Raw genomic sequence first — 10,476 nt, forward strand, 5'->3', positions numbered from 1 at the left:
GAATCTCAACTACCGGTTTTTGTGTCTTTTTAGGAGATTCCTTAATTTTTTGGAGATGTAAGAAGCAACATAAAGTCTCGCTCTCTTCTACTGAAGCTCAATACCGGGTTATGGCCACCACAACAATGGAATTAGTTTGGCTTCGCAATCTTCTCAAAGACATGGGGGTTGATATTGTTGGAGATTCAAAGTTGTGTTGTGACAACAAGAGTGCCATCTAAATTGCAAGCAATCACTTTTCATGAGCGCACCAAACATATCGAGATTGACTGTCATTATGTTTGGGATGAATATTTACGAGGAACAATTATTCTTCCATATGTCACTTCAGAATATCAGTTTGCGGACTTCTTCACTAAAGCCCTTCCTGCTCCTCGCTTCATGTTTCTCCTTGGCAAACTTTCGGTCATCTCCCCGTAAAGTTTGAGAGGGGGTGTTAAAATATATGTATCAATATATATGTATATATATATATATGTATTTTTACATATATTTCCATAATACCCGATAGGGGTATTATGGTCATTTCACACAATACCCGATAGGGGTACTTGTTTTTTCCCTCTTTTATTTTTATCATTTTTGTATTTATTTTATTTTTTTTTCTTCTTTTTTTATTTTTTCTTTAAGCCACTTAAGGGGGCCCACCATTGAGTCGTTGGGAATTGTGACCGTTGGGGGCTCCCAACGACTCCATGGGAACCCCCTTTTTGGCACACCTTTTGAGGCCATGTGGCCTCCCTTCCTCTCCTTTTCTTCTTGTATAAATAGGGGTGAACCCCTTTGTAATTCTTATGTTAGAGAGCTCTCTCTCTCTCTCTCTTTTCAATGGGGTGAACCCCTTTGTAATTCTTATGTTAGAGAGCTCTCTCTCTCTCTTTTCAATAAAGAGACTTCTATATTTTTGCCTATCTCAAGGCTTGTGTATGTGTTGTCCCTTTGTGGACTTGGCTATCGTCTCCTTTGTTTGTCCATTGTAGGACATTGCAAGTGCTTATAGCACTCTTTGTATTTCCGCGTATCTCATTACATCATCGTAGTTGTACTTTTGAATAGGTACGTTACGTACTACGATGAGTAGAATGAGAGGTGTGTGGTTGCCTCGAACGTGCAATGGTGCGTATAAATCACCTAATGGTGATGGTTTTGCCTTCACAGGCAAGATGCTCGAGTGGATCGAAAGACCAGAGCATATAGAATAGGTCTTCAGTTAAGTAACACCTGACGTACACATTCGACCCGCTGACTTCATCAAGAGAGAGGATAGATGGTACAAAAACGCCGATGGACAGAGCATTAATGGCTATTTCGGACAAAAGACTTGGTTTTTCCAGTCATCAGAGTCAGGAGAAATGGGCTACAAAGTAGCTTTAGGCACTTTTACAGAAGTTGGATGCATCCATAGCCACTTATGCCTTTGGGGGTTTACTCTCTTGATCACTGGTCATCCCCTTAGGAACGGACTCAGCTAGCTACTCGGGACATCTAAAATACTTGGCATAATAAACCCCTAGATTAGTCTCAGTTGTTTCTATGTATCGTAACTTGTGCGTACCCGCAAGGCTAGCTAATATCGAAACAATAAATGTCTTGTTCTCAATAATTGTTGGCTTGAGTCTCTTACGACTAAGGTAATTGCTTACAGCTCGTAATTTACGAACTGTTTATAACTAAAACTAATGTAATTGTTTGTCTTATAAGGTGCTTATATCTTGTGAGTAATATAATTGTTGTCGTGTGATTGCTTACCGCATGCAACTTATAAACTGTTGGTTGTATAATTGTTTGCACCTTATGATTAATGTAATTACTTGTCGTGAAATCGTGTATGCTTTATGATGAATGAACTCTTACCTTGTGTTAGTTGATAACTCACTTGATTTTATAATTGCTCACATTAAAACCTTTATTTGCTTATATACTCAATTGTTCATGTTAGAAATACTTATTCATTTGCTTAGTCTATTAATCATGCTAAACATAACTCATTACTTGTTATAATTGCTTATTTCAGTTCCATATTGTCTCACTTGTGCACCTACTATTTTTCGTGAAACTAACTCATTTTATGGGTAGGTTATGTTTCGGACTACGATGACACGATGACGTGATGAGATCAAGATGAGACTATTTTCCTAACGTTTCGCTCCTAAGGACATTTCGATAAATTTGCATAAAGGTTTTCTTGAAAATCTCTTATTTGTACAAGTCTTAAAATTATTAAAAATTGCATCTCTATAATCTATTTGATTTCTTAAATGTACGGAGCTTCAAATCTATTGTGAAAGAAAGTTTGCGCTGTAATGCGCTCAAGGTCCGTTGACTTGCTTTTTCAAACACTATTTTCCGTTGAATTACTATTTAAAAACTCTGATAAATGAATGATTTCAAAGCTTTCGAACTTTTCATAAAAAGTTACAAGTCCTGGATTTTGGGGCATTACAGTGTGAGAGGATGATTCAGAAAAGAAAATGATTTGCAACTCAATAGAAACTCTTGTGATTAAACCAATTTTAATTCAGTCCTCCGCTTCTTTTGTCCCCACCTCTGCCCATATGGGAGAAACCACATTAGTTGTTATCTTTTGATAAACAACAACGAGAAGCTCTCTCTCAAAGTGCTTGCAATGTGCCCATAATAGTTAATATTACATTCTCTTCAGAAATCATGTGAATACATAATTGGAGCTCAATATATTAAAAAAAAAGATTCCTTACCCAAGAAACTTCTTTTGTCAGATGGACGAACCATCATGTTAGCAGCATGTGGATCACAATGGACAAACCCATGCTTGAAAATCATTTCTGCAAAGACTTGGCTTACCTGCACAGCTTTAGATAAAATCTTGATACATTACATAAACAATGACGAAAACAATTGGCAATGCAGCCATGATACTCACTAATTTTGCAACATCATTTGGATGAATTCCAAGTCGCCGGATCTCGGTCACATCAGTCACCTCCACAGCATCCATAAATTCCATTGTCAACAGCCTACTGGCACTCAAATTCCAATACACCTTTGGAGCATATATGTAGTCTGCAAGATGAGGAGAGAGCTTCTTAAAGTTTTCCAAACACTTCTCACTATTGTTGGCCTCATACAAGAAATCTAATTCCTGATGGAAAAAAATAATAATAAACTTGTCACCCTTTCAGCCTCAAGTTTCAGCTGCATATTCAACATGCTTCAATGGGAAAACGACAGGATGTATCACTTGAAAAGAAAAAGGGAAAAAAATACTAGCAATTCAAGAAAATGGTCATCAAATACCATATTTACAAGTTTGACATTCACGGATTCATCTTTAGATTGACAGCATATACTTTTATCATAATATATAACCTATGCATGTGAAAATTCAGTTTTCACAAGAAAACCAAAAGACATTCATTTGGAATTTCACTATGTTCAGCAACAAGTACAAACTGATCCAGTTCCTACCATTAAACAAGTTGCCTACCCTATTCCACATGGAGGAGGACAGGAGCACAATTTTAGGTGATGTCGCTCACATTTTTTATTTATTGCATCCAATTTCATTCTTCTGCACAGTTTCATTGGTTATAATAGGTCTAATATCATCTCAAGTTGCATCAACTAAAATTCATTTATTGGCAACAATCATCAATAATTTTATCTAGATCCGTATAGGAAACACATTGCTTGAATGCTAGATCTGTGGAGGAGATGGAACCAAATTAGGATGACTATTTGCAATCTTACAAGCATCAACCCAGAGAGCACATGAAATGAAAATCATGAACAAAACTATTTGGGACATGAAAAGGGGTAATTGCATTTGGAGAGAGGATGAGAGGTCAAGAGAAACAGCCAAGAGGAAGATTTTGGATGAGATTCAAGCAGGAGGAGACAACACCTGATCACCTGGAGGGAGAGAATGAGAAGGAAGATGGTAGTTCCTATGGCATCAACTGGAGGCAGTCAAGAAAGGTAAACTGCATGTTTCTGGATGACTTAGGAAGATGCCTAATGGGTAGTAGAGGCTCAAAGTTGTATGAGCATGGAAAGAAAGGGCCCCAAATCCCTTAATCAGCATTTTCCTATAAAGTTGAAGAGGAGTTAGTATCATGCTTGAGGCTGGCTCTTTGACATTTGTTTATATCAGTGGACTCTTATTTAAACTCAGGAAACTGCTTCTACCAGTGTTCTTCATGAGGGGATATACGAACAAAGTACATAAAGCCATTCACTAAGGTGTGACTATGGTGAAGTCCAAGAAATCTAGGAGGATAAAAATGATCCTCAACAAAGTTAGGGATCTTCTGGCTCAAAATGGCAATTGGTGGTGCATGAGATGCACCACTGTAAATTTCAAAGTTCAAACAGTGTATTCTGCCTATACTGCATCTCCAATTTTTATAGAAAAAAACCTAATTTGCATGTTTGTAGAGATAGAGAAACGTTGAAGGGAAGGGAACCCATTCACCTGCTACCAGCAAGCCTTAGAAACGACAGTAGTAGGCCAACTCCGATTAAGCTAGAGGAGTGTATCACATTCAGGTCATTCTAGGTGAATGCACTAGAAATTTTACAGGAGTTGGGGAGAAGATGCAAAAGCCAGAAAACACATACTGCAATGGAAGCGTTAGTCCCCGCTTCTGATGGCATATGTTCAGTGGTAAGAAATGCTCATCAAAAAGGACTTTACATCCAACGAGACCTTCCTCAAACAGAGATCAAGTTTTCATTTACAGAAAGAAATGGATAAGTTTTGATCAGATAGTAGGGAGATCTGAGATTCAATTAATTATCAAATCCAATTTTGTGTGGGGTGGGTTTATCTCCAGCTTTGCAATCTCATTCATAGATTCTCAAAGAACATCCTTTTTACATATTGTTGCCCTTGTTCTTCCTCCTTACCCCTTGGTTGGGAAGACCCTTGGCAACAAGATGCTCCCACATATGTCATGACCCATCAATTGAAGCTTTTGGCATCAGAGGTCTATTATAGTGGTTAGGGTTGATTATTTAGATGTAATGATCATCCACTGTGCAGCACACAGTGTTATAACATTATTCAAAATGGTAGCATCTCCTATTACAAACCCATTGTTGGTGATCCCCAACAAAGAAGGGGTCTACTCAATCCTACTTTCGATATTATTAACATTTGGAGAAGAGGTGAGCCATTGTGAGTGCATAGAGACATTGTCGAGAGATCAAGAGGGAAGGCTGAAGCCACAAAGTGTGATCCACCAAAGCTGTAACAAATTGTATCCCCAATAAATGAGATGTGCTCTAGAAGGGATGCAGAGCTCGACCAATGGGTTGTTCTACATCATAAGCATTCAAACTACTAAGGATATCTTCGAAGGATGAGCAAAAGGGTACAACTAAGTTTGTGTGGGCTAAAGAAACCGACTAGAGACGCTTTCTGCGCACCCGAAGCCAAGCTGACTAAGTGTAATGTCTGGAAAAAAAATCTGAGTCCGACACGTGTCTCAGTCCACCGACGATACCGGATCCGAGCCCAGCCCGAATCCGGCTTCTCGAATTTTCGAGAAGTCGGTGCACCACCCTTTTTAAAGGGTTTGGGTGTCTTGGGCGAGGGCATTTGCCCTCTCTCTCTCTCTCTCTCTCTCTCTCTCTCTCTCTCTCTCTCTCTCTCTCTCTCTCTCTCTCTCTCTCGGCCCAGCTCCGACGCCGTCGCTTCCAATCGCCGACCGGCGACAGGACGAACGGCCCTCCGGCAGCCATCTGGGTGGCAATAGTCTCCCCTCCTCCGTGCTAGCATCAGAAACACCGTCTTCATCTTCTTCCTCTCTGGCGACTCGTCGTCGGTTGCTGCTGGTAGGTGCCCTCCCCTCTCCTCCTGGAGTTCGGGCTGTCGGCAAGGGGCCTGGCCCCCTGCCGCCGTCGGTGTGTCGGCAGGGGGGTTTGCCCCCCTGTCACCGACGGCTCGTCGGCAGGGGGTCTAGCCCCCTGCCGCCGTCGGTGTGTCGACAGGGGGGTTGGCCCCCTGTCACTGACGGCTCGTCGGCAGGGGGCCTGGCCCCCTGCCGCCGTCGGTGTGTCGGCAGGGGGGTTGGCCCCCTGTCACCGACGGCTCGTCGGTAGGGGGATTGGCCCCCTGTCGTCGTTGGTTTGCCGACAGGGGGCTTGGCCCCCTGTCACCGTTGGTGTGCCGGCAGGGGGCTCCGCCCCTTGTCGCCTCTGTTTGCCGGCAAGGGGCTTCGCCCCCTGTCGTTCTGTTTGTCGGTAGGAGGCTTCGCCCCCTGTCGCTTTGGTTGCCGGCAGGGGGCGGAGCCCCCTATCGTTGTTTCGGCTTGTCGACAGAGGGCTTCACCCCCCCTGTCGTTGTTCTGTATGTCGGCAGGGGGCATGGCCCCCTGTCACCAACGGCTCGTCGGCAGGGGGCTTGGCCCCCTGTCGCCGTTGGTTTGCCGACAGGGGGCTTCGCCCCCTGTCGCTGTTCTGTTTGCCGGCAGGGGGCTCCGCCCCCCCTGTCATCCCTTGTTGCTTCTGTGTGCCGGTAGGGGGGCTCCGCCCCCTGTCACCTCTGTTTGCCGGCAAAGGGCTCCGCCCCTTGTCGCCGTTGGTTGCCGCCTGCCGCTTGGGTTGTTCGTCAGGGGCCCTGTCTGCTTGGCGGACAGGCCCTTGTTCCACCTTTGTCTTATGCTAACTTCCTTGCGTTTGCAGGTTGCACGACGGAGCGTACTCGTGTCTCGTGGCTTGAGACCCTTCGCAATTACTCCCGCAGGCGTGCAGGAACCCGCAACTCCCCAAGGTAGGGGAAAGTTGCGCAAAAGGACTTTGAATGAACTAAACTGAACTAAAGAAAAGACAATTAAACAATATACATATATACGTATACATATAAGCTATATGTACGTTTTTTTCAACTCAAGGACGCGGTTTCGTGATCCTTATCCTATTTACTTTGCAGCACTTTACTTCCTGTTGCTGCCGCGCTATATGTACCCAGGCTTTACTTTCTGTCTTTTTAACTCAAGGACGCGGTTTCGCGATCCTTGTCCTATTTACTTTCCAGCACTTTACTTTCTGTTGTCGCCACGTTATATGTGCCCAAGCTTTACTTTCTGTCTTTTTAACTCAAGGACGCGGTTTCGCGATCCTTGTCCTATTTACTTTTCAGCACTTTACTTTATGTTGCCCCCGCGCTTTATGCGCCTTGGCTATTTATGTTTCAGCACTTTTGTTGCCCTCCTTACTTATGTTGACTCACTTCTTGCCTGCGCTATGAAGATTACGATTATGTTATTGTTCTACCTTGCAGGTACCTCTAGAACTTGTTGTCAGCATTTGAGCTCATTTTTGTGTTTTCTGGTGGCTGGTGGTGTGATCATCGCAAAACTTTTCCTCTCTTGTGTATTTCTCTCTCTTCCTCCTCTTTTTCTTTTCTAACCTTTATTTTCCTCCTTTTTGAAGGGAGGAGAATAAAAGAAAGAAAAGAAAGAGAGAAGAGAAAAAGAAAGAAAAGAAAGAAAGAAGAGGAACTATTTTGCGCGGTCTCACTTGACCTTGATTTGAAAATATTTAGAAAATTACTTGCCTCCGTTTTTTGAAAATTTGCGGGAAAATGGAGAGACGGGATTCGCTCGTCGGTACGAGGTTCGACCGTTCCTGGCGCCTTTACCAGGGGTAATCGAACCAAAGATCGAATCTATGCCTTTTTGCTTTGCCTAAATATAATCTAAGAATTTATTCTAACTCTAAATGCACAAAGAATCATACTTGTGCAATGCAATGATGTATGCTCTTTTTAAAAGATATTTTTGAAAATTTCCAAGTATTCCGAGATGAACTTGATAAAGGAGTGAAGAAATGATTGAATCTAACTTTAGAACTTGAGATAGATCAAAGAAGTTCTAAGTTTTTGAAGTAAATCAGGATTTGGAAGAATAAATGAGAGAGAATGACTTGAAGCTTTGAAATGAAAGGAAATGAAGTTTCAAAGTCAAAATCGACTTTGAATTTGAATTTGATTTTAGAAAAGGAAATGAATACTTGAGATGGAATTGAATTTAAGTTTGGAATGGATCTGAAATAATCAAATGGTATTTAAGGATAGAAAATGGATTTAGGGAGTTCAGATGAGATCTGAAGAATGGAATTGGATTTGAAATCTAGAATTGGGAATGAAATTGGATCTAAAGATGGATTTAAGATCTGAGATCTGAGATCCGAGATAAAATTGGGTTCTGGATCCTAAGATGGATTTGGATCAAAAATCTAAGATCCAACATGTGATTGAATTCAGGATCCTAAAATGGAACTGGATCTGAAGTCAGAGATCCAAAGTGAAATTGGAGTCTGGATCCTAAAGGGGAATTGGATCTGAAAAAGTGGAATTGGACTCTGGATCCTAAAGAGGAATTGGATCTGAAGTCTGAGATCCAATGTAGAGTTGGATTCTGGATCCTAAAGGAGAATTGGATCTGAAGTCTAAGATCCGAAGTGGAAATTGAATTCTAGATCCTAGAATGGATTTGGATCTTTAAGATGGATTTAGGATCCGAAATACGAGATCCAAGATGAAATTGGATTCTGGATCCTAGAATAGAATTTGGATCTGAAATCTGAGATCCAAATGTAGAGTTGGGCTCTGGATCCTAAAAAATGGAATTGGATCTGGAGTCTGAGATCCAATGTAGAGTTGGATTCTGGATCCTAAAGGGGAATTGGATCTGAAGCCTGAGATCTGATATGAATGTTGAATCTTGGATCCTAGAATGGGTTTTGGATCTGAATTTGAGATCCAAAAAGTGGGGATTTATACTTGGAAATCTGGATCCAAGTTGGATTTAGGATCTAACTTTGGATTTGGAATTCCAAAATTTGATTTGAGAATTTTGAACTTGGAATATGAATTTCAAAGTCAAATTGGACTTTGATCTTGAAGTTTGAATCTGGAATTTAGAAGATGAATCAAGAATTTCTAAGTTGGAATTGAATTTGGAAAAATGAATTTTAGAAATTGAATCTTGAATATACAGATGAATTTCAAAGTTAAATTGTACTTTGAATTTGAGATAGAATTTGAAATTTGAAATACAAGATGATTCTGAAGTTTCAAAGTCAAATGGGACCTTGAAATTGAATTCTTGAATCCTTTTGAGAAATAGAGTTGAATTTGAATTTATGAATAGGATTTGACATGAGAAATGAAGGAAAGAATTACTTGGATTTATGAAAAAGAATTTTTTTAAAATATGATGCAATTCTATCCTAAATGATGAATGAATTTAAATTTTTGAAATTGGATTTTGAAAAGCCATTTCATTCTTTAAATGAATTAAAATAAGATTGAAGATATAATACATCCTTGACTATGGTCATTGAATGTATTATATAATAATCTATATTTAAATTTAAGTGAAGAATGAAACACATTTGGTGCTTTTATAGAATTTAAAATGAAATTAACTCTCAATATACCCTGACTATGGTCATTGGTATATATTTTGAATTAATTTTAAGTTAAATTCTGATAAAAGAAGAAAAATATTTAAGGAAAATATGATGAATTTTGAAAACGGATCCAATGTGGATCCAGTGTTGTTTTGTAAAAGATAAAAATCCTAAGTTTTGTCCACACCCTGACTATGGCCATTGATGTGGATCATCAACTTAGGATCAATTACCTCTTACGAAAATGGTGCACGTGCCATTCGTGTTGCCAATTGTGAGAATTTGAGAAATAAAGAAAAAAAATGCATGAAAACAAGCAATTCATGATGTTTATAATGCTCATCCATTCTATCTAAGAATTGGAAATGTAAATTTTTATTTATACCTAATTTATTACAACTTTGAATTGCAAATATTAGAAATTTCTAGTCTAAGAGAGAAATTCAAGCTTCTTGTATATTCCTGCAAAACAGAGTTAGCACAGGACTGGATGTGATGATATGAAGGACATAAAAAAAAATGCTATTTTAATGTGTATGTAATCATAATGAAATGGGTGTATACCTATCTAAATGTGATAATTATACTAAATGAAGGGTAAAAAAAAAAAAAAAACTTTTGACTTGAACACATCATCTATAGGAAGACTACTTTCCAAAACCTGCAAATGATTGCCAAAGAGCTCGATTTGGGAAACTGCAACATCATCATGTAACCTTATGAATGCCTCAAATGTTGCCTTGTATCAAAAATATTGCATCTTCATTGACCCCCTTTATTCTCAGCAACTGCTTCCAGCTAGTTATTCGATTTTTCTCAGCCAGCTAGCTGCTTCTTGAGGAAGAGGTTGGTATGTTACATGCTGTGAGTACAAGTGAAAAGGGGACAGCAAATTGGAGGTTGGGCTGTTACACAGGACTGTGAAACAGTGTAAAATGCTATGGAGTGGGTAAGCATGCAGCAGTGGAAATAGTAGGTGTGATGTGCACTTAGAGGAGGTTAGCAAGAAGATGAATGGGAAGGGATGGCAGCGCTGTGGGAATGATGCTACAGATAGTGTGCTGGACCTATAGTAAG

The 10,476-nt window shown here is 40.1% G+C and overlaps 1 protein-coding gene across 2 annotated transcripts in view; it reads right to left on the reverse strand.

Moving 5' to 3' along the window:
* The window catches only part of ATH9 (ABC2 homolog 9), a 95,184-nt gene that overhangs the window by 46,540 nt on the left and 38,168 nt on the right, over positions 1 to 10,476 (reverse strand). For both annotated transcript variants that reach the window (XM_090010865.1, XM_090010866.1), the window contains exons 7-8: positions 2,903 to 3,121; positions 2,718 to 2,823 (exon numbers count right to left, since the gene is read on the reverse strand). In XM_090010865.1, the coding sequence (XP_089866991.1) occupies positions 2,718 to 2,823; positions 2,903 to 3,121 (325 nt within the window). The remainder of the gene's footprint in view (positions 1 to 2,717; positions 2,824 to 2,902; positions 3,122 to 10,476) is intronic.

Source organism: Nuphar pumila, chromosome 6 (assembly GCF_984573655.1).
Source record: "Nuphar pumila chromosome 6, dmNupPumi1.hap1.1, whole genome shotgun sequence".
NCBI lineage: Eukaryota > Viridiplantae > Streptophyta > Magnoliopsida > Nymphaeales > Nymphaeaceae > Nuphar > Nuphar pumila.